The sequence below is a fragment of the Prionailurus bengalensis genome, chromosome A1 (genome assembly GCF_016509475.1).
Source record: "Prionailurus bengalensis isolate Pbe53 chromosome A1, Fcat_Pben_1.1_paternal_pri, whole genome shotgun sequence".
NCBI classification, from domain to species: domain Eukaryota; kingdom Metazoa; phylum Chordata; class Mammalia; order Carnivora; family Felidae; genus Prionailurus; species Prionailurus bengalensis.
In genome coordinates this window covers 1,792,514-1,812,639 of record NC_057343.1, presented here as the reverse complement: position 1 = coordinate 1,812,639, position 20,126 = coordinate 1,792,514, and the positions used below count along the sequence as shown (strand labels likewise).

The window sequence follows — 20,126 nt, the reverse complement described above, 5'->3', positions numbered from 1 at the left end:
CTTTCTGACCTTAAAATTTTTGTTTTCTCCTTTAAGATAAGTCTGCCGTTCAGTACAGCATTTGGAGCAGATACAGAAGGTTCTCAGTGGATTATTGGCTACCTCTTACAAAAAGTCATCAGTAACCTCTCAGTGTGGAGTAGTGAGCAGGACCTTGCAAATGACACTGTGCAGCTCCTTGTCACTTTGGTGGAAAGAAGAGAAAGGTAAGGTGATTATTGGAGGCTGATTGTGTGTGTGTGTGTGTGTGTGTGTGTGTGTGGTCTTTCAAGTGGCAAACAGTTACATGGTCCTAAATGCAAATAGACCCTACATTTGGGGGCAATGTGTTTAAAAAAAAAAAAAAAGACACAGTCAATATCATATTATTGCTATAAATGTAAATAGAGCTTTCTCATGGTACAATTGAGGATTGCTTTGGCTATTCAAGGATTTGGCATCAAAGACTCTTATGAGAAACATATGTGTTTAGTAATTTATAGTTTTAAAAACATTTTAATACACTTGAGTAGTCTCATTCAATTTTTTCAGATATCCTATTATTCTGTTTTAAAGATGAGAAAAACTTGGGGCGCCTGGGTGCCTCAGTCGGTCAAGCGTCTGACTCTTGATTTTGGTTCAGGTCATGATCTAATGGTTCATGAGTTCGGGTCCCACATTGGGCTCCACGTTGATAGCACAGAGCCTGCTTAGGATTCTCTCTGTGTCTGCCTGCCCCTCCCCTGCTTGTTTTCTCTCTCTCTCTCTCTCTCTCTCTCTCTCTCTCTCTCTCTCTCTCTCTCTCTCAAAATAAATAAACCTAAAAAACAATAAAAATAAAGGTGAGAAAAACTTGATAATTTAATAATTTTGCAAATTAAGAGTTTTAGTGTTTTCTACAACAAACTCTGGAAATTTTTCCTCCTCTCTCCCTCCCTCTGTGTGTGTGTGTCTCTCTCTCTCTCTCTCTCCCCCAGTCCCCTCTTTCTTTTTTGTTATTTTTGACAGAGAGAGAGAGAGAGAGACCACAAACAGGAGAGGGACAGAGAGGGAGGTAGGGAGACACAGAATCTGAAGCAGGCTCCAGGCTCTGAGTTGTCAGCACAGAGCCCAGTGTGGGGCTTGAGCTCACGAACTGTGAGATCATGACCTGAGCCAAAGTTGGACGCTTAACCAACTGAGCCACCCAGGTACCCCCAAACATTTTTCTTACTATATAGGAATGTGATTGTTACTACTCTTAGCATTGACTGTTATTTATTGAGTTCTTGTAATTTACTGTACTGTTTCAAGCATTTCATATATAGTATTTTATTTAATTTTATTGTAACTATTTAGTTATAGTATCCATATCAGCCATGAGAGTTAATGCTGTTATTACCGTTGTTACCCTGTTTTACGGATCTGGTAACTAAATAAGAGAGTAAATAAATTTTACATTGTCAAACAACTAATGGGATTTGAGCACAGACTTGTGTGACTCCAAAGTTTATATCAGTTTACTATATACTATACTTTAAAAACTAATTAGGGGCGCCTGGGTGGCTCAGTCGGTTAAGCGGCTGACTTCGGCTCAGGTCATGATCTCGCGGTCCGTGAGTTCGAGCCCCTCGTCGGGCTCTGTGCTGACAGCTCAGAGCCTGGAGCCTGCAGCCTGCTTCGGATTCTGTGTCTCCCTCTCTCTGCCCCTCCCCCGTTCATGCTCCGTCTCTCTCTGTCTCAAAAATAAATAAACGTTAAAAAAAAAATTTTTTTTTTAAACTAATTAAATTCAGTTACCTTCCATTTTTGTTTACTCGGTATACACGCAGTGTAAAGTAATACGTCTTTTGTTTTGTTACTTCTGCTTCTAGAGCAAACTTAGTGATTCAGTGTGAAAACTGGTGGAACTTAGCCAAGCAGTTTGCAAGTCGAAGCCCACCTCTGAACTTCCTGTCAAGTCCCGTGCAGAGGACACTGATGAAGGCTCTTGTCTTGGGTGGTTTTGCACATATGGACACAGAAACCAAACAGCAGTATTGGACCGAGGTAATAGTTTCCTTTATTTGGATCGACCTTCTTATGTTTTACCCTATGTGGTGGCATAAAATACTCTGTGGAGACAGAAACATTTCAGTCATACCTTCTCTAATGTTTTTCCCTTTATAATGGAATAGGTTGAAGTTTATTATTTTACAAGTACCATCTTATAATTTGCCCATATCTGCATATGTGATGACTTTGTCAAACGTTCTGTAGTATGGGCACATTTTTGCCCACAACTCAAATGAGAGCCTAAAGAATCAGTGAAATATCCGCTTCTGTTGAATGAGGAGGTGCAAATTATTATTATTAGTTTGCTAAGGCTGCTGTAACAAAGTGCCACAAACTTAGTGGAGCAAACAACAGAAATGTATTGTCTTGGAGTTGTGTAGACCAGAATCCAAGGTCTAGGTGTCGGTAGGTTGGTTCCTTTTGAAGGCTATGAAGGAGAATCTGTTCCAGGCTTCTTGCCAAATTGCTGGTGGTTGACTGGTAGGCTTTAGAAGTATCACCATAATCTCATCTTCACATGATATTCTCCATGTGTGCATTTCGGTGTAAAGATACCAGTCGTTGGATTAGTGGCCCACCCTAATGAACTCAATTTAATTATATGTGCAACAACCCTGTTTCCAAATAAGGCCACATTCTCAGGTACTAGAGATTTGGACTTCAACATATCAGTTTGCGGGGGTGGGGGGAATGCATAATCAACCAATAACCACTGTGAACACATTGCATTATGTAAGTTAGATTTAAGTCAGGAACCAGGCCTATGATCCTTGTGACTAGAGTGCTCTTAATGTCTGAGAAGGGACACAGTAACAGAATTTGGCAGTCATCTGTGACTTCAGACCAGAAGAAAACCAGGCTGGCCATATATTTCTAGTTTAAACAATTGTATTATCATATGTATAGCTTTAGAATTAAGATATCTTCATGAATATGCATGTTCACTCAGGACAGGACTGATTTTCTGAAGTTATACTCTATGCCAAGAGAAATTGGAAAGGAGAAAAACAGTCCAGAGCTGAATGTAGAACAGGGTTTGGCAAATTGGAGCCCACGGACCAAAATCGGCCTGCTGTCTCTCTCTCTAAGTAAAGTTTGATGGAAACACAGTCATGTTCAATTGTTTGTATTGTATCTATGGCTGCTTCTGTACTAAATTGTAATTGGATAGTTGGGCCAGAGTTGACATATTCTTCAAAGTTGATACTTACTCTCTGACCCTTTGGAGACTTAAATTTCATCTTTTTGAGGGGGGAGGTTAATCCACTGGAAAGCGATGATGATAGTGACAGAATTCTGTGAATGGCATTGAGTAAGTCATGTTCCGTGATTTGTGGTTTTTGGAACCTAAATTACTTTAGAAAGTGAGGTGATAGCATGTGCTGATTTGCTTTTCCATAAATAATACTTTTTCCACTTTCATGGGGTAATTGACATCACTACGCAAGTTCAAAACGTGTACAGCATAGCGGTTTGACTTACATATATTATGAAGTGATTACCGCAAGAACTTCAGTCAACATCCACGATCTCATATAAGTACAATGAAAAGAAACAACAAAAGAAAATTCTTTTCTTGGGATGAGAACTCTGAGGATCGACCCTTTTAACAATTTTCCTATCTGTCACACAGCAGTGTTTGCCTATAGTCACCATGTTATACGTGACACTCCCAGTACTTATTTATCTCACAACTGGAAGTTCAAATCCCCCTTTTCCCACCTCCCCCCACCCCCACCGTAGCAACTACAGATCTTCTTCTGAGAGTTGGGATTTTTTGTTTGTTTTGTTATTTTATTGTTTTATCGTATTAAAATTCCTCATCTAAGGAAGATCATATGGTATTTGTCTTTCATTGTCAGACTTACTTAACGTGTACCCTCAAGCTTCATCCGTGTGGTCACAAATGGTAGGATTGCCTCATTTTGTACGGCTAACTGTGTGATTGCATATGTATCACAACTCCTTCCATTCATCCACGGATGGACGTTCAGGTTTTTTTCATGTCTCGGCCATTGCAAATAATGCTTCAGTGAACATGGGGGTGCAGACGTCTGATTAAGTGCTGTCTTGGTTTCCTTTGGATATATTCCCAGCGGTGGAATTACTGGGTCATATGGTAACTCTGTTTTTAATTTTTTGAGGGTCCTCCTTACTGTTTTCCTTAGCGGCTGCCCCAGTTGACAACCCCCACTAACAGTGCACAGGGGTCCCCTTTTCTCCACATCCTTGCCAGCCTTTCTGTCTCGTCTTTTTGATGGTGGTCATTCTAAAAGACCTGAGGTGATGTCGCCTTGTGGTTTTGATTTCCGTTTCCCTAAGGACCAGTGTACTGTGTGTTCGTTCTTTCTGTAGGTTAGAAGTTACGCGTCCCCTCGTGATGGGGAACATAGCCTGTAGTTCCGATCATTGTTTTCGGTGCTTTCAGAAATGTTTTGGAAGGGACATCTCCAGGTTGAGGGAGTAAAGCTGAAAGAAACGGATCGTGGGAATTAAACTTTTAGGAGAATGATGCTTTAACTTGACAGGTCCTTCAGCCACTTCAGCAGCGATTCTTAAGAGTGATAAATCAAGAAAACTTTCAGCAGATGTGCCAGCAGGAGGAAGTCAAGCAGGAGATCACGGCCACGCTGGAGGCCCTGTGTGGCATTGCGGAGGCTACCCAGATTGACAACGTAGCAATTCTTTTTAATTTTTTGATGGACTTCCTTACCAATTGCATTGGATTGATGGAAGTTTACAAAAATACCCCAGAGACCGTCAATCTCATAATAGAAGTTTTTGTGGAAGTTGCACATAAACAGATATGCTATCTTGGAGAGGTAAGCACTTTCTAATTTTTCCTCTTTCGGATTAGAACTCCTGAAAGTATAACAAAGTAACAGACACTTTCCTTTAAATTCTGTGAATGTTATCCAAAGGAGTTTTCAAAAAGACTTCAGAACTTTTCAAAAGAACTCAAAATCCAGGGGAAGGCTTGTTGAAGGAAAGTCAATTCTGACCTAAAACTGTTGGTAAAACCAGTAATTTCTTTGAGATATAGTATTTTATTCAGTCAAAGCCATTCAAATGAGGCGTGTTTGATAAGACAAATAGTAGAAAAATGTAATCAATTTCTGTCTGTTGAAACTCTTGAGGCTCAAAATTTTAAATGACAGTTTGTATCTTTGCTTTATAAATCAAATGGATAATTTAGACAAGCTAAATTCTTTTATAATCAGTAACCACAGGTACACTTTTTACCCTGTTTAGAAATCATTTAGAAAGCTGTTTTAAAACTGCCTTAAAGGAATATATTTGTATTTGTCTGTAGATTAGCATAAATCTTGTTTTAAATCATTTCATGTGGGTTCCTGAGTTGTAAATTTTTGTTGTTGTTGCTGTTAGATCAAAGGCACTTGCTCAAAAGTAAGGTTATTTTATAAATGTTGCAAATGTAGATGCATGACGGAGAGGGCAGGCCATTGCCATTCTGATATTTAAGACCATGGTTTGGTACACTTTGCTTTTGCAAGTTAAACAGTTTTAAATCTGAAAATAATAAATAGTATGCACAGAGGTAAATAGCAGAAGTAAAACAGTTCTGTTGCCAAAATCTTATTATCTGTCTAGTACGTATTATCAAGTGAACAAAAAAAATGGATGTCAAATTTTGTTAGAAAACTGCTAATTTTTAAAACATAACTGCCATCTTTAATGCATGCTGTTTCATTTTTTTTGTTTTATAAGAGTTATCAGAGTTTAATGTTTTATAAGAGTTTCAAACAAGTGTTTGAGCTACTGTTGGGATCCAGAGTAAATTTATTAGATTATAATTTCAAGTTTCTTTTAGGGTTGATATTTTTTCCCAACTAAGTATGATTTATGCACGTTCTCTTACAGTCCAAAGCTATGAACCTGTATGAAGCCTGCCTTACTTTGCTGCAAGTATATTCTAAGAATAACTTGGGGCGGCAAAGAATAGATGTTACAGCAGAGGAAGAACAGTACCAAGACCTGCTTCTCATCATGGAACTTCTCACTAACCTTCTGTCAAAAGAATTCATAGATTTTAGCGATACAGGTAAGGTGAGGTGTGAGGGTTTTAAATTTCGTTTTAATTATCTTTTTTGTAAAGCAAAGGAAGATAAAACTAAGTAAATAAATAAAGGGGGGGGGGGGTCGCCTCGGTTGCTCAGTCAGTTAAGCGTCCGGCTCCCACCTTTATGAGACAGACCCCACGTAGGTTTCCACTCCCAGCGCATGCCGGCTTTTGGGATTCATTCTCTCTCTCTCTCTCTCTCTCTCTCTCTCTCTCTCTCTCTCTCTCTGCTCATGCACAGTCACACACTCTCTCCTCTTTCTCAAAATAAATGAATGTTAAAAAGTTTAAATGTTATCATTTAAAAGTCATTTTTAATGTAATGAGTCAGAAGTATTCATTAAAAGGGCGTCTGGGTGGCTCAGTCAGTTAAGCTTCTGACTTCCACTCAGGTCGTGATCTCACGGTTTGTGAGTTCGAGCCCCGCATCGGGCTCTGTGCTAATAGCTCAGAGCCTGGAGCCTGTTTCTAATTCTGTGTGTCACTCTCTCTGCCTTCCCCCACTCACGCTCTGTCTCTGTCCCTCAAAAATAAATAAACATTGAAAAAAAAATTTTTTTTTAACTATTCATTAAAAATTTTCATTGCTTCAGGGCGCCTGGGTGGCTCAGTTGGTTAAGTGTCTGACTTGGGCTCAGGTCATGATCTCATGGTTTGTGAGTTCGAGCCCTGCATCAGGCTCTGTGCTGACCACTCAGAGCCTGGAGCCTGCTTCAGTTTCTGTGTTTCCTCCTCTCTCTGCCCCTCCCCTGCTCATACTCTGTCTCCCTCTGTCTCTCAATAATAAATAAATGTTAAAAAAATTTTTTTTTTAAATTCCATTGTTTCATTAATGATTGCAGTGAACTGTTTTTCATTAGGCTTTGGGTTTGATAGATGTTTGTGGATTTTCCTCATTTACCTATTTAGGTCTTAGGAGGATTCTTAATTTGTATGCATTTTATATGGATTAAGGATAATAAGCCTTTTTAATATTGGTAGTTATTTATTAACTACCATCTTCTATAACATTTTAATTTCTGTTTCCCCTCATTCCTCTTCAGCATAGAAAAATTTCACACACCTAATAGATAAAATAAATATTACTGTGGAAATTATTTAACTCACAGTGTAACTTCCTTGTGAGTAGATTCGATTCTACTTTTTAAAACATGAAGCGTTAGTTTCCATCATTGTAGAATAATAATGTGAACACGGAATACTGCATCAGAGACCCTGACAAATGAAATACAAAGGGATGACCCAGGGCCAGATTGATCAGCTGTCCACTCATAGATATATTTTGGCTTAGGGGTTTTCATCTTTTGTTACTTTCTCACAAAGATGGGAATACGTGTAACTCTGTAGGTTTATTGATGTTGCAATTCTAAGACTAGCTTTTTGTCTTAACAGATGAGGTGTTCAGAGGACATGAGCCAGGGCAGGCGGCAAACAGGTCTGTGTCCGCGGCTGATGTTGTTCTGTATGGAGTGAACCTCATTCTGCCCCTGATGTCACAAGATCTTTTGAAGGTAATTGAAGACAGTGAATGTGAAAACCCCAACTGTCTGCTCAGAGTTCAAAGATGTTGTAGACAAGAATACACCTCTGATTTAATTAAGGAGGTATAAGTACCTGCTTATCTGTTAAGTACACACGAAAATCAGAGGTTCTGGTTCCCGTTGTGTGTCATTTATACTCACGCATGCAGCTCAGTACGTGGTTCATGCCCTCATTTAATCCTGCCCCAGAGTCCTGTCTTCACTGATAATTAGCAACAGAAAAAAAAAACTGGTTCTTTTAGAAACTGAATTCTGATGTTAGCAGTTTTGATTCCCTCATTTGTCATTAAGCAAATTAAGTTATATGTTTAGGTGTATTCTACTCGTGCTTTTGAACGTCATTCTCTGATTTTAAGGATTGAGCAGCAGAAGGCATTTTCCAGCAACCCCATGTAGAAATGGGATGGTAAGAAACCAAGACCAACGGTTTTTAAGTTTGTGTGCATTCTGACGACGTCCTGTCTCGGGGTCATCAGTCAGTATTGAGGGTGTGGTGGTGACGAGGCTGCCCTTTCTTCCTCCTTTGGTACCGCAGAAGAAGGGAGTCTCTTTCGTGAGTTGTCACGGAGGGTGAGGGTGGGGACAAAGACATGGCTGGGAAGGAAGAGGGAGGTGTGTGCGTGCGCATGTGTGTGGAACACGAACGAGGTAGAGTGGGAGAGGGAAAGAGAGGTCGGTGGTGGGAAGGAAGAAAATAGCGGTTGAGAAGTGGTTAGAAGTTGCAGTGAGGAGTAGGAGGTGCTGTCAGATTCCCACGGAGTGGGCGGGGACCACATGTGTCTCTCCTTGAGCAGTGTCTTTGGGAGACGATTGGTGACCCGTGAGCTGAGTGTTCATGTGGCCACCAGTCGGATGGGGAGGTTTCCTAAGCTCTGTATATTGCTTTCTTTTAGGGTTTTTTGGTTTGGTGGCGGGGGGCGGGGGGGGGGTTCTCATCAAATAAACCATTACACATTTAGATGTGTATTTTCTTAAGAATTGCTAAACTGTAGATTGCCTACTTTTTACTTCAGTTTTCCAGGACTGTCCAACCAACTTTTAGAAGTGTGAAGAAGTGAATACTCTATTTCATGCATAATCCTAATCTGTATTACCTTCTTGTATTTTTCTAACATGCTGGAAATCAAATAAACACATTTGCAAAAGGGTTTTAATTATAGGTCATTTGATTATTTGAAATTTGGCTGCTTTGTCTACTTTTTCAAGGTAAACAAGACTATCTGGAATTGGCGATAGCTTTTATTAACTGTCCAGAAGATAATTGCTTCTACTGTACATTATTTTCATGTTACTAAAATATTTCCTTTATTGAAACATATTTTTATATTTAATTAGATCTTTATGTTTTCTATGTATCTTGATTCTTTTAAGAGAAATCATTATATTTACAAGTTTATTGGTTATTTTATTGCATTAATGAAAATAGAAATTAGATATCATTAAGCATCTAAATATTTAATATTTCTTTTTCAGTTTCCAACCCTTTGTAATCAGTACTACAAATTAATCACATTTATCTGTGAGATTTTTCCTGAAAAAATACCACAGCTTCCTGAAGATCTTTTTAAAAGTCTGATGTACTCTCTAGAACTAGGCATGACATCATATCCTTTAAATGAACATCATTATCATTTATCCCTTGGGGGGAAAAAAAAATCTCCCAAAGTTTTAAAAACTTGTATTTTTAAATTTTCCTTTGTGTTTAGTTTTATTTCATAAGAAAGCTGTCATCTAACAGCCCTAATTGTGTGTTTCTCTTATTAGTTCACCTCATCTTGTCCTCCGTTCACAGATCAATCCCAAAGGCTTTTGGTGCCTGGTCCGAAAGTCACTCTTTCATTAAGAGCCCCAATTAGTAATGTCGTCGACTGTTGTTGAGTCTCTGATCTCAGCTGCCCAGTAGTAGAGAATACTAAAGCTTTTTATCAGTTGTGTGCTCATATCAGAAACACATTAGAAATCTACAGTCCGAGACCCTCTCCGAAACACTGGAAACCTTTTGTCGTGTAGCTCGCAACCCTGTAAAGACATATTGCACACTAGGGTACTCACTTAACTGTGGTCATTCCTAGAATTTGGTAATAGCCATGATTTTTTAATCTTTTATAAGTTAAATACACCTAGTCTGTTCCTTGACCTTCATGATCAGAATGAGTTCGGAAGTTTGCCAGCTTTGCCTGGAAGCTTTGACGCCATTAGCTGAGCAGTGTGCAAAAGCACAGGAAACAGATTCACCACTTTTTCTAGCAACACGGCACTTTCTAAAGGTAAGATGTTCGGCTGGCATGTCGCGAAGCCGTCTGCTTTGGTACAGTTCGTGCCTGCAAATCTTCATTCGAATGAGGCAACGCTTACGTCATTCAGAGGGCAGGAAAGAATTACTTTCTGTTCATTGTGCTTTTCTGGAGATCAGTTCCCTGGACACCTTATTCTCCACTTGTGTGTTCTTGGAACCTGTCGTGGCAAATGTAACAGTCTGGTCATTTATGATGGCACATGTCACAGCAAGGAATAACCTCTGTTGTTATAAATCCTTGGGTCTTTAAAAAGCTGTTTTCTTCCATTTTCAGATTTATTTAATAAATAAGAGCAACTACCACCCCTCTTTGCCTTTTTTGGATTAGACACAGGATGGGAGATTGTATGATCATCATGTATTTTTATTTAGAGGTTTTGTATTATGTCCTTTCAGCTGGTTTTTGATATGCTGGTTTTGCAAAAGCACAACACAGAGATGACCACTGCAGCCGGTGAAGCTTTCTACACGTTGGTGTGCTTGCATCAGGTACTGGGCACAAGTCTCTTCGTTGGGTCTCTTCCCCCTTTTTTTTTTTTCCCAGCAAGGAGATTGTTTGTGCAGATAGTGGGCCTTTGATACTCCCAGTTCTTAGAGAATCTGTGACTCAGTGCTTCAATTGCTTTCAGTGAGGGCGTATTTCTTCATTTCCACATTAGCTCTTCTGACAAGCTGTTCGTCAGTGAATAAGCACTTACTTTCCCTTCTCCCCTGTTCTGAATCATCCTTTGCATTGATCACTGCCCTAAAGCTTGTCCTTGTAAACAAGTGTGCTTGGAACCAAGAATTAACATGAAACAATAGTAGAGGCGCAGTTTCTGTCCTTGAGGAACTCACAGTTTTGTAAGGGAGACCAGACGAAGAAGGCTGGGGACCCAGAGGATCTGCCTTGAGAAAGTGCGGAAATCAACAGTGTATTATTTCCTGTCATGGTAGGGAAAGTGTGTTGCTTCATATTATACTACGGAAGGGAGTGTATCGTTTCAATTTATTTTGTTGAGCCTTTAAAGACTCGGAAGCACGCACTCGCTGTTTGGGGTTAACGTTATGGGAGAAAAGTTACGCTAGCTCACCTGTCCCTTCCCTATTCTGGTAGAGTAGGTGCCCATCAAGTGTATGAGAAGAACCATATTAGATCATCAGCTGCCCCAGTTTCCCAACACTCCTTTCCCCAATTTTTGGTCTCCCCACCCCCTAGCACATGCACACGTCCCAGCGTGACTAAGCAATTGGCTTTTGTTAAAAGCTTTGCCTTTTTTCCCCCTTAAAGTATATAGAGTCCATTGCATTTGCTGTGAGTGGCACTCAGGGCTTGGTTTTATTTACCTTTTTAGAGAAAGATAGGATTTTCAGGCCTTTTCATACAGCTTAAAGATTCCCTTCCTGTAGACTTCCTGTACCATCCACGCTCCAAGCTGAAGGTGCTCTGGGGCTTGAGTTCTTGCTGTCCTCTCTGCACATGGTGCCCATCTCAGGTCTGTGGGGTTTCTGTGTCGTTTTACTTCCTTGTTGCTTGCTAGGAAGATAGATGTCTTGTCCCCATATGTATAGGCCATTGCATTCCAGATGCCTTTGAACAACAACAACAACATATTCACACATTGTGAAAAAGGGAGCAAGGCGTTAGGTTTGGCTAGCATGAGATCTGCTGGTCTGGTCCCAGAGGGACCACCATGTCTTTTGAACAGGGAAATGATTTGGAGTTCATACTTACTCTTCTGTGAGTAGGTGTGTCTCTTGGATAGGGCATTTAGGGCGGCCACCTGGTTCCCTGCTTGTGTTGTGGGTCAGGGATTGCGTCCAGTGCCTTACTCTTCTTTTCCAAATGCAATTAATATTTCATTTCACCCTTTGGTCCATGATGGTATCCCAAGAAACTAATGAAAAATAGTGTCAGACCAGTTTTTGTTGTTTGTTCGTTTGCTTTTCAAGAGAGCTTATCTTAGAAAGCTGTTTTGGTTGAATGTTCCTTAACCCCACACTCTCTCTTCTGTATAAGGCTTTATTATAAGGGGCATTAAAAGTAGAAGCACTACATATCTCCCCCCCCCCCCCCCCCCCCCCCCCCCCCCCCCCCGTGCTCCTATATTTATTAGGTCCCTTTTCCTGACCTTTCTCCCAGAGTCCAGTACTGGTTTGGAGGTACGTCTGCACCTTCACCTTGAGAAAGGACTGAAATATACCCCTCCCCTTGTGCCACCCCCTCCCAGACAGCTCCTGTCTGCTTTGTACGGGTCTGCTGTCCTCAGAGCTGTGTGGACAGGGTGCCTATAGAAAGCCCTGGGAAATGCTTGAGAGTCAGGTTGCAGACTTAGACTATGCATAAAATGCAAAATAAATATTAATAATGTGGTTGAAAAATAGAGAGGAGACAACACAACAAACTTGGTAATCACATGGCTTCAGGAGCCAAGCAGCCTGGATTCTTGCTTAAAAGCAGTGTGATCTTGGGCTGCCTGGGTGGCTCAGTTGGTTATGTGTCTGAGTCTTGATTTTGGCTCAGGTCATAATCTCACAGTCATGGGATCAAGCCCCGTGTCGGGCTCTGCCCTGAGTGTGGGGCTTGTTTGGGATTCTCTCTCTCCCTCTCTGTCTCTCTGCCCCTCCCTGACATGCTTATTTTCTCAAAGTAAATAAATAAAGATTAAAAAAAAGCAAGTGTGATCTTAGACATGTTAATTTCACTATGTGTACGTACTTCCATCTGTGAATCAGGAGAGTAACAGTACTTTTTGTACTGCTGTTCATAGGATTGTTATGAAAAGTGAGTTACTAATGTAAAAGGCTGGAACAGTACCTGGAATAGAGTGAACTTTCAGTGAATATAAATCAGTAAAAAGAGCTATTGTGGGGGCGCCTGGGTGGCTCAGTTGGTTGAGCATCCAACTTTGGCTCAGGTCATGATCTTGCGCTTCGTGAGTTCGAGCCCCGCGTCGGGCTTTGTGCTGAAAGCTCGGAGTCTGGAGCCTGCTTCAGATTCTGTGTCCCCCGCCCCGTCTCTCTCTGCCCCACCCCTGCTTGTGCTCTGTCTCTCTCTGTCTTTCAAAAATGAATTAACAGGGGCACCTGGGTGGCTCAGTCGGTTAAGCGTCCGACTTCAGCTCAGGTCACGATCTCACGGTCCGTGAGTTTGAGCCCCGCGTCGGGCTCTGGGCTGATGGCTCAGAGCCTGGAGACTGCTTCCGATTCTGTGTCTCCCTGTCTCTCTGCCCTTCCCCCGTTCATGTTCTGTCTCTGTGTCAAAAATAAATAAACGTTAAAAAAAAAAATTAACAAAAATGAATAAACATAAAAAAATATTTTTTTAATTAAAAAAAAAGAGCTATTGTGATCATTTCACAGTGTATTTAGATGTGGGATGATTGTGTTGTACACCCAAAACTAATAGAATATTATATGACAGTTGCACTTTAACGCAAAAGAAGAAGAGCCGTTGTCAGACCCTGCCTTTCAGAAATCCCACAAGGTAGTACCTGATATCATCTACTTGTGTGACATTTGAGGAAGCTAAATGTTCTTACGTATACACTTTATCTCTTCAATAGGCTGAATATTCCGAGTTGGTTGAAACATTACTGTCAAGTCAGCAAGACCCGGTTATTTACCAGAGATTAGCAGATGCCTTCAACAAGCTCACCGCAAGCAGCACTCCTCCGACGCTGGACCGGAAGCAGAAGATGGCCTTCCTAAAGAGTTTAGAAGAGTTTATGGCAAATGTTGGTGGCCTCCTTTGTGTAAAATAAACAACAAAACTTTATGCTTAATTTAGATCCTTTCTGCAAAGTGCACTGAATTGCTAAAAGCTGACTTGAGTCTTGTCCTGTTCTTCAGTTCTTTGGCCGTTTTGGATCTCGGAGAGCCTGAAAGTTTGATATGTAATGCAGTGAAACAGGAGAGGTCACCTTTGAATCAGCTTCCGCTGTTGGGTGTTAGCCACAGTCTGTCATATGTGTCTTGTAGATTTTGAATGGTGATCTAAGATTTCCAATTCCGTATGTGTGCAAACAGATATGGGCACCATGAAATGCACATTCAGTGCCTTTCCCCCTTATCAAAACATTAGGTGGCTAGCCAAAGTGTAGACTTTCTGTTAAATTAAATATATTAGATGGACATGTGCTCGGCATTGTTTCTCAAAATGTTGTCCATAGACCACCTGCATCATTGGGGGAGCTGGTTGAAAAGGTAGATTCTTGGGCCCAACTGTAGACCCTCAGAGTCAGAATTTCTGTTTGTTGGGCCTTGGACTCTTCATTTTAACACGCTCCTCCCCTCTGCCACCCCACAAGTTTTGAATCAATGCAAAAGACAGTGGAAACTCTTCCGAGGTTTTGTGCTTTCAAACTTTTCCTCCCTTTGATGATTCGGTTTGTAATTCAGCGGGAAGAAGAAACATCAGGTGTTTGCTGGCTTCTTGTGTCACACACTCTGGCTCTCTGTTGTTTGTAACATCAGCCTGGCGTTGCAGGCTTTGTGTGATACAGGCCTCCAGTCACACTCTGATGCCTGAACTTGAGGGGGAAAATGGGTGTGTATTTTTGTTCCATAAAAAGAACTTTAGGAACCGTAGCCATTTCATTGCCTTAATTTTAAGAAGAAAATACAAAAAAGAGCAGATTTGTTTTAGTAAGAAATCAAGTCTTGATGCTTCAGAGTTGGTTTAGGGTGTTAGCTGCTATGAATCTGGTGCCCTTTTGATCGTGTATTTATGTTGGGTTTATGAGTGAATTGAAAGTCTCATTCGTATGTAGTCTAACTTTTTGGGTATGTTTCTCTTCAGCCACGTAGCCCATGGCTAATAATCTATTCTGAATGGCTTGCTTAAGCAATAACTATTTTAAAGGATGTGAATTACTGATTCATACAGACTATTCTACGTTGGGGCATTAGGGGCAATAATTACGCTAGAGTGGACATTCTCCTCATTTCACAGGAGCCATGTGCATTTAATTTAAGAGATTAAAAACTTCCCATTTAGATCCTCTAGCTTGATTTTTCTAATCAGGACTTTTGTACTGCTGCCATGCTCCCCTTAGTTCTGTGTGCCAGCTTAAATTATGGAAATGAAAGCTAATTTATAAACTGCCGGCGTATGAAGCTCTGCCCACTGCAATGTCAAAATCCCACAGCACAGTGACAGGAATCAGGCACAGGCTCGCTCTGAAACTGCTTCCAAGGGGTGGGCTTTCTCCTGCCGTGTCCTTGACACCTACAGCCTCAACTGTCCTTCGAACGTAGTCCTCAATCTGAATTGCATATAGTATATGCATCTTCACACGTGATGCTGTGCAGAACTTTGTATAACTCCGTGCTTCTCACAGTTAACAAAACTGGAGCATCTAAATTACATCCAACCTGTGCATGTGATGTTAGACACGAGTGAATGCAAAGCCTAAGGCCGTAACTTTTTGAGGAACGTCACTCTTCATTCGATTATTGTTGACTAATAACTGAGGTGGAGGAAAAACATCTTAAAAGACAGCTAGGAAAAAACTAAGATCGCTCTTCATGAAATACACGTATTTTTAAGAACACTTTGAACAAGTGCATTTATTTTTAGGTTTCTTCTTTTTTTCCCTTAACTTGTGGCAATATTCTTTCTTGGTGTTTTACGTTTCCCAGCTCCCTCATGCTTTCTTGAGAGTTGTGAGCAGTGTGTATCTGTGTGTTCGATAAGAATAGTCCCTTTGCCAAAGGACACTGAAATACACAACTGACTGGGTAGGTCTGCCATGACAAAACTATGATCAGATTATTATTATAAATAAAGATGAGTAGGAAAGAAATACCTTGGTAAATAAAAAGGTGTCCGTATTTAATAACTTCTTCCTAGACAGAAATGTATTTGCTAAATTTGCCCAGATTTTATTATAGTCCTGCAATTTCATTAGATCAGTTTCAGTTAAAGTGAGATTTACTTCAGATTGGACCAAATAATGTTTCCAGTGTCCCCTGAACGTTGAGTAGTGGCAAACTGGAGGAAAAAGCAACCACCATTTTCTAGGTAACGGGGATGCCACTTTAATTGCAACGGCTAAGACTTCTTTTCAGGGTGTTTGTGTTAACGTTTGCCTTATTGAATATTTGTTTAGTGTTTGGGTCTTTTGTTTTACTCTGTCCAGTTTCGTCTTTGGCTATGTTTATTGACGCTAGTTTTTTGGGGTTTTGTTTTAATGTTCTTGGCCCAGTGGATGTAAAGAGCACTGGCTTAATTCTAGTAAATTGATTTTTACTATTAAAACTAAGTTGTTAAAAAGAGTTCTAAAAACAAAAACATTATTTGTGCCCCCCTTTTTATATGTTAAAGGGACACTGTCAAGGATATGATTTTTAGAATTTTGTGTTTTATAAAGTTTCTTTTGTTCATGTATAGCATCCTTTAACTTCTCGTTTCAATTCATTCTTTATTTGACTTATTTCTTTTATTTTCCTTGCCCATTTGTCTTCCCAAAGGCACAATCTCTACAGAATCCCAGGGCACAATCATTAAGGACTTGGTCCATACACAATTTCTATCCATATAACAGCACCTGTAACTGTCTTCTTGTAGCCCTGTTAAAAGCATTGGTTTGCTTTTACAGTTCATCTGGACGGGTGACTGCCTGGGTCAAACTGCTTGGCAGTGTTTGACAGCGTCCTTCTCAACACAGTTATCTGGGTCTTTTCTGCCTTGTTGCCTCTTAATCTGTTCGAAGACAGGGGGGCATGTTAACATCACTGCATTGAGTTTTTTGTCGGGTTTAAAGTGTGACAGCTTACATTAAAAAAAAAAAAAACACTTTGCAATATTTTTCAAAGAATTTAGCCTTCGTTGTAAACCATGTTTCTAATTATATTACATTACTCTGTTCAGATATGATGGTTACTACCTTTTTCAGTTTTCACTTCAAAACCAGGCGTCTCTATAATTTGCCCCCACTCGGCAATATTTAACACTCCCCTTGCTGTCTTTGATTGAACTTTCTCTTTTCCCAAGATGTCAAGTCTTTGTCTCTCTAATAGCACCATATATCCCATTTCTGTTTATGGTTGGTATGAATCTCAAGTATTGAAGGTAACTAGCTTTCAGTTTCAAGGATTTCAAGTTCGAGTGTCCTGCTATTCAGTGTCAGTTGAACCCCTAAAAGACTCTTGTCTGTTACAGTTCCACTTGTTTCTGTTTGCCACTTACTGTTAGAAGCGGTTGTCATTAAACCTTACTAAGTTAGCTATGTCTGACGGATTATTATGATATCGGTTCCTGAATAAAATATCAGCTGTTAAGGCACAAGGAACCTCAGTACTTCTTAGAGTTTTTGCTTTTGTTTTTAACCAGAGAATAAGGAACTGATTGGATGTAAGTTTTTAACCTAATTTTCTATAAATTCTTCTACAAAACAGCATAGCTGATTTGAGGATATAATAATGTTTTAAATTGTTTTAAAATGTAAATGGATATTCTCTGATTTGGTAAAATGCTACATTTAAGGATTCGTTAAAAATTGGTTCTCTAAAATTAACAAATGTCCACGTTTGGTGTATTGCTGAGCTCAAATTGATTTGAAGTGCCCTGGTTCAGGCTGAACTTTAAATATTTAGGTTTAGATGTGAGAAGTGTGAGCTATTCCTGACTGGTTCTAATGGGAACCCGTGACGAACTTCGCCAGAGGATCTGTTTGGTCCACGTGAAGCTACAGACTTCATAATGGCCGTCCGTTCTGTGTTAAGGAGGGTGGATGAAGGGATCTGTTTCTGGCCGGTAGGGCGCTCTACTTTGGAAAGACAAACTCTGTAAGACGGCTTTGGTGGTGACTGGGAGGTGCAGTTTACGCCCCAGACTCCTGAGCCGCACCGGAAACCATCTTCCTCCACCCATCCACTGGGGTTTTACTCCTCCCTTATTCCCAGCCCTTCTCACCGGTGGAGAGATTTAGTTTTCTCCTTTTCAGTCTTAGCTACTAGGAGTTGTCAGGTATGTACTGATAGCTCATTTTCCTGGCCTGAAATGAAAAATACTGTGTCCGCACTATGGACCTGATGGGGATTTGACCTCAAGTGTGTTCTGAGCCCAGGCTTCCTGGAGTGGTGTCTTTTACCGCATAAAATTATGACACGTTGCAAGTACTGGGATTGTGATTTGGTTCTCTGTACAAAGAAAGAAGCTCCATTGCAGTGAGTTTGTGGTTTAATGGTCACAAAATGTTAGCACTGCTACCATTCAGCACGTGTAAAATTTTTTAAATTTATAAATATTAAAATTTTAAACTTACACTAAGACTTTTCAGTTTTTTTAAGAGACCCAGGGACGAGAGTATACTGTTTAAATATTTACCTCTATTAACGTTACTAATGAAGGTATAAAGTTGCATTTAATTTTTCAAAAGATGCTACAATATGATTTTAGGAAATAAATCAAGGCTATGTATTGAGCCAGTTACAAGCTGAATATCAGATTGATAAAATTTTATTTGTATTTTTTAAATCCATAAATGGGAGTTAAAAATGTGTCTTTTCACTAAATATTTTTATTACATTTTTGTTTTGACCATGTGTGATTTGTTCATGGGTATTTAGCTAGGCTATTTTATGAAGCTTATTGAAATGGTGCTAGTTCATTTACAATCATAGGATGATTGACACTGGGGACATTACACAGTCATAAAATAATTTTAAATTAAAAACATGGGACGAGACATATCTGTATAGATAAAGATTTGCATTACCTTCTGGGAAAATACCCAAACCTTAATAGAGTATTCAGGATTCCGAAAGAAAAGGTTTTGTTTATATTCTGTAATATTGAACATATTTATTTTTATCTCAACTCCTGGCTTTAGAAACATTTTCAGAGTGACTAGTTAAATCACTGGACTTGGGCATATTTGTAGTAAATATTTTTAGTAGTTCGGGTCTTTCTTTTCGGCCTTTTCAGGGAAAGTGGAGAATTGCCATCCTGCTCTGTGTTAGACTTACACACTCACCTTTCACCCAATCTGAAATCTTGTAAACATGTGTGGTGGAAAAGTAATCTTTTTAAGAAAAGGAAATGCATTTTGAAATATATTTATTTTAAACTTGATTTTGCTTTGAATATTCATTGACTTATAGTGGTATTTCTTAGGTTATATTGAAATGTAATTCCACTCCAAGGGTAGATAAGAAAAAGCAGGTTGTTTAAGAGGTACAGTAGGTAGAGCGCATGTTGAGTATTTGTTACCCCTCTTACATTCGAGGGGGACCTCAAGCACAGGCTGATCACCTGTCTCGTGAAGAGAGCCATAAATGATTTTAAAGGCCCCAAATATAAAAATTAGTGTTTGTAAATAGTCATCTTTAATGGTTCTCTCTAAAAATAGTCATTTTATGTTGAGTGGCTTGTGAATAATGCCTTTGGTGCATTGATTAGGTTGACATTTTTGTTTGTGTTTTAAGCGTCGCATCCCAGATGGAGTCTTGTGCGTTCTTTGTCATTTCAAATGGCAGTTCAGTTGGACTCTCTTTTTGAAACTAAGTGGAAGCAAAGGCATGTTGGGTGAAACTAATGAGAAAGTCTTCTGCTCAGAAGTCCCATACAGTACTAATAGCAGTGCACTGCCTTAGTTCTAGCCCATGAACCAACCTCCTTCCTGGGAAGTTATTTTTAACATCTAGCATGACAGTGAACTGAGGTAAGTCTCTGAGGATTCCTGGAGTCGAAGAATGAAAAAAACTGAAGCAAAGGACAGTTAAATAGGGGTGTGCTAATAAATATTTTTATTTCCACAGTAGTTAGCGGTTTTGAGTTTTGATAGTGTTCATTTTGGCTTACTTTGCTGCCAGGGTTAGTCTTCTAACATCCTGAGATCTTAGGCTGCAATATTCATTTGCACCCCTTCTTAAAACTGCACTGCCCTGGATAGTCCTTTCTGAGGACCGACCTGGTAAAGCCATACGAACTGGTACAGTACAGGGGAGAGGTAGAGAGCCCTAAATCCAATTCCTAATATATCCTCTATATCATAGGACCATAAATGTTCATTCTTCCTAAATGGAAAATTTTAAACATGGTCATTGGATATAATAATAGGTGCTCAATAGATTGCATTATATTTAAAGATTGTTTCTAAGAACACATTTTGATCCATCAATGTGTTCTAATATAAAGTCCAATACCTGGTAGCCATTAATTACTTTTAAGTACTGTAGTATCTAAACATCAATAAAATGTGACCTAGCC

The 20,126-nt window shown here is 39.8% G+C and overlaps 1 protein-coding gene across 4 annotated transcripts in view; it reads left to right on the top strand.

Moving 5' to 3' along the window:
* Nucleotides 1-18,443, top strand: part of XPO4 (exportin 4) — a 116,726-nt gene extending 98,283 nt beyond the window's left edge. For all 4 annotated transcript variants that reach the window (XM_043574879.1, XM_043574907.1, XM_043574889.1 and 1 more), the window contains 9 exons: nt 37-206; nt 1,833-2,007; nt 4,542-4,835; nt 5,896-6,076; nt 7,487-7,605; nt 9,109-9,239; nt 9,785-9,902; nt 10,328-10,420; nt 13,477-18,443. In XM_043574879.1, coding sequence (XP_043430814.1) covers nt 37-206; nt 1,833-2,007; nt 4,542-4,835; nt 5,896-6,076; nt 7,487-7,605; nt 9,109-9,239; nt 9,785-9,902; nt 10,328-10,420; nt 13,477-13,674 — 1,479 coding nt within the window. In that variant the 3' untranslated portion in view covers nt 13,675-18,443. The remainder of the gene's footprint in view (nt 1-36; nt 207-1,832; nt 2,008-4,541; nt 4,836-5,895; nt 6,077-7,486; nt 7,606-9,108; nt 9,240-9,784; nt 9,903-10,327; nt 10,421-13,476) is intronic.
* Nucleotides 18,444-20,126: the final 1,683 nt, after the last annotated feature.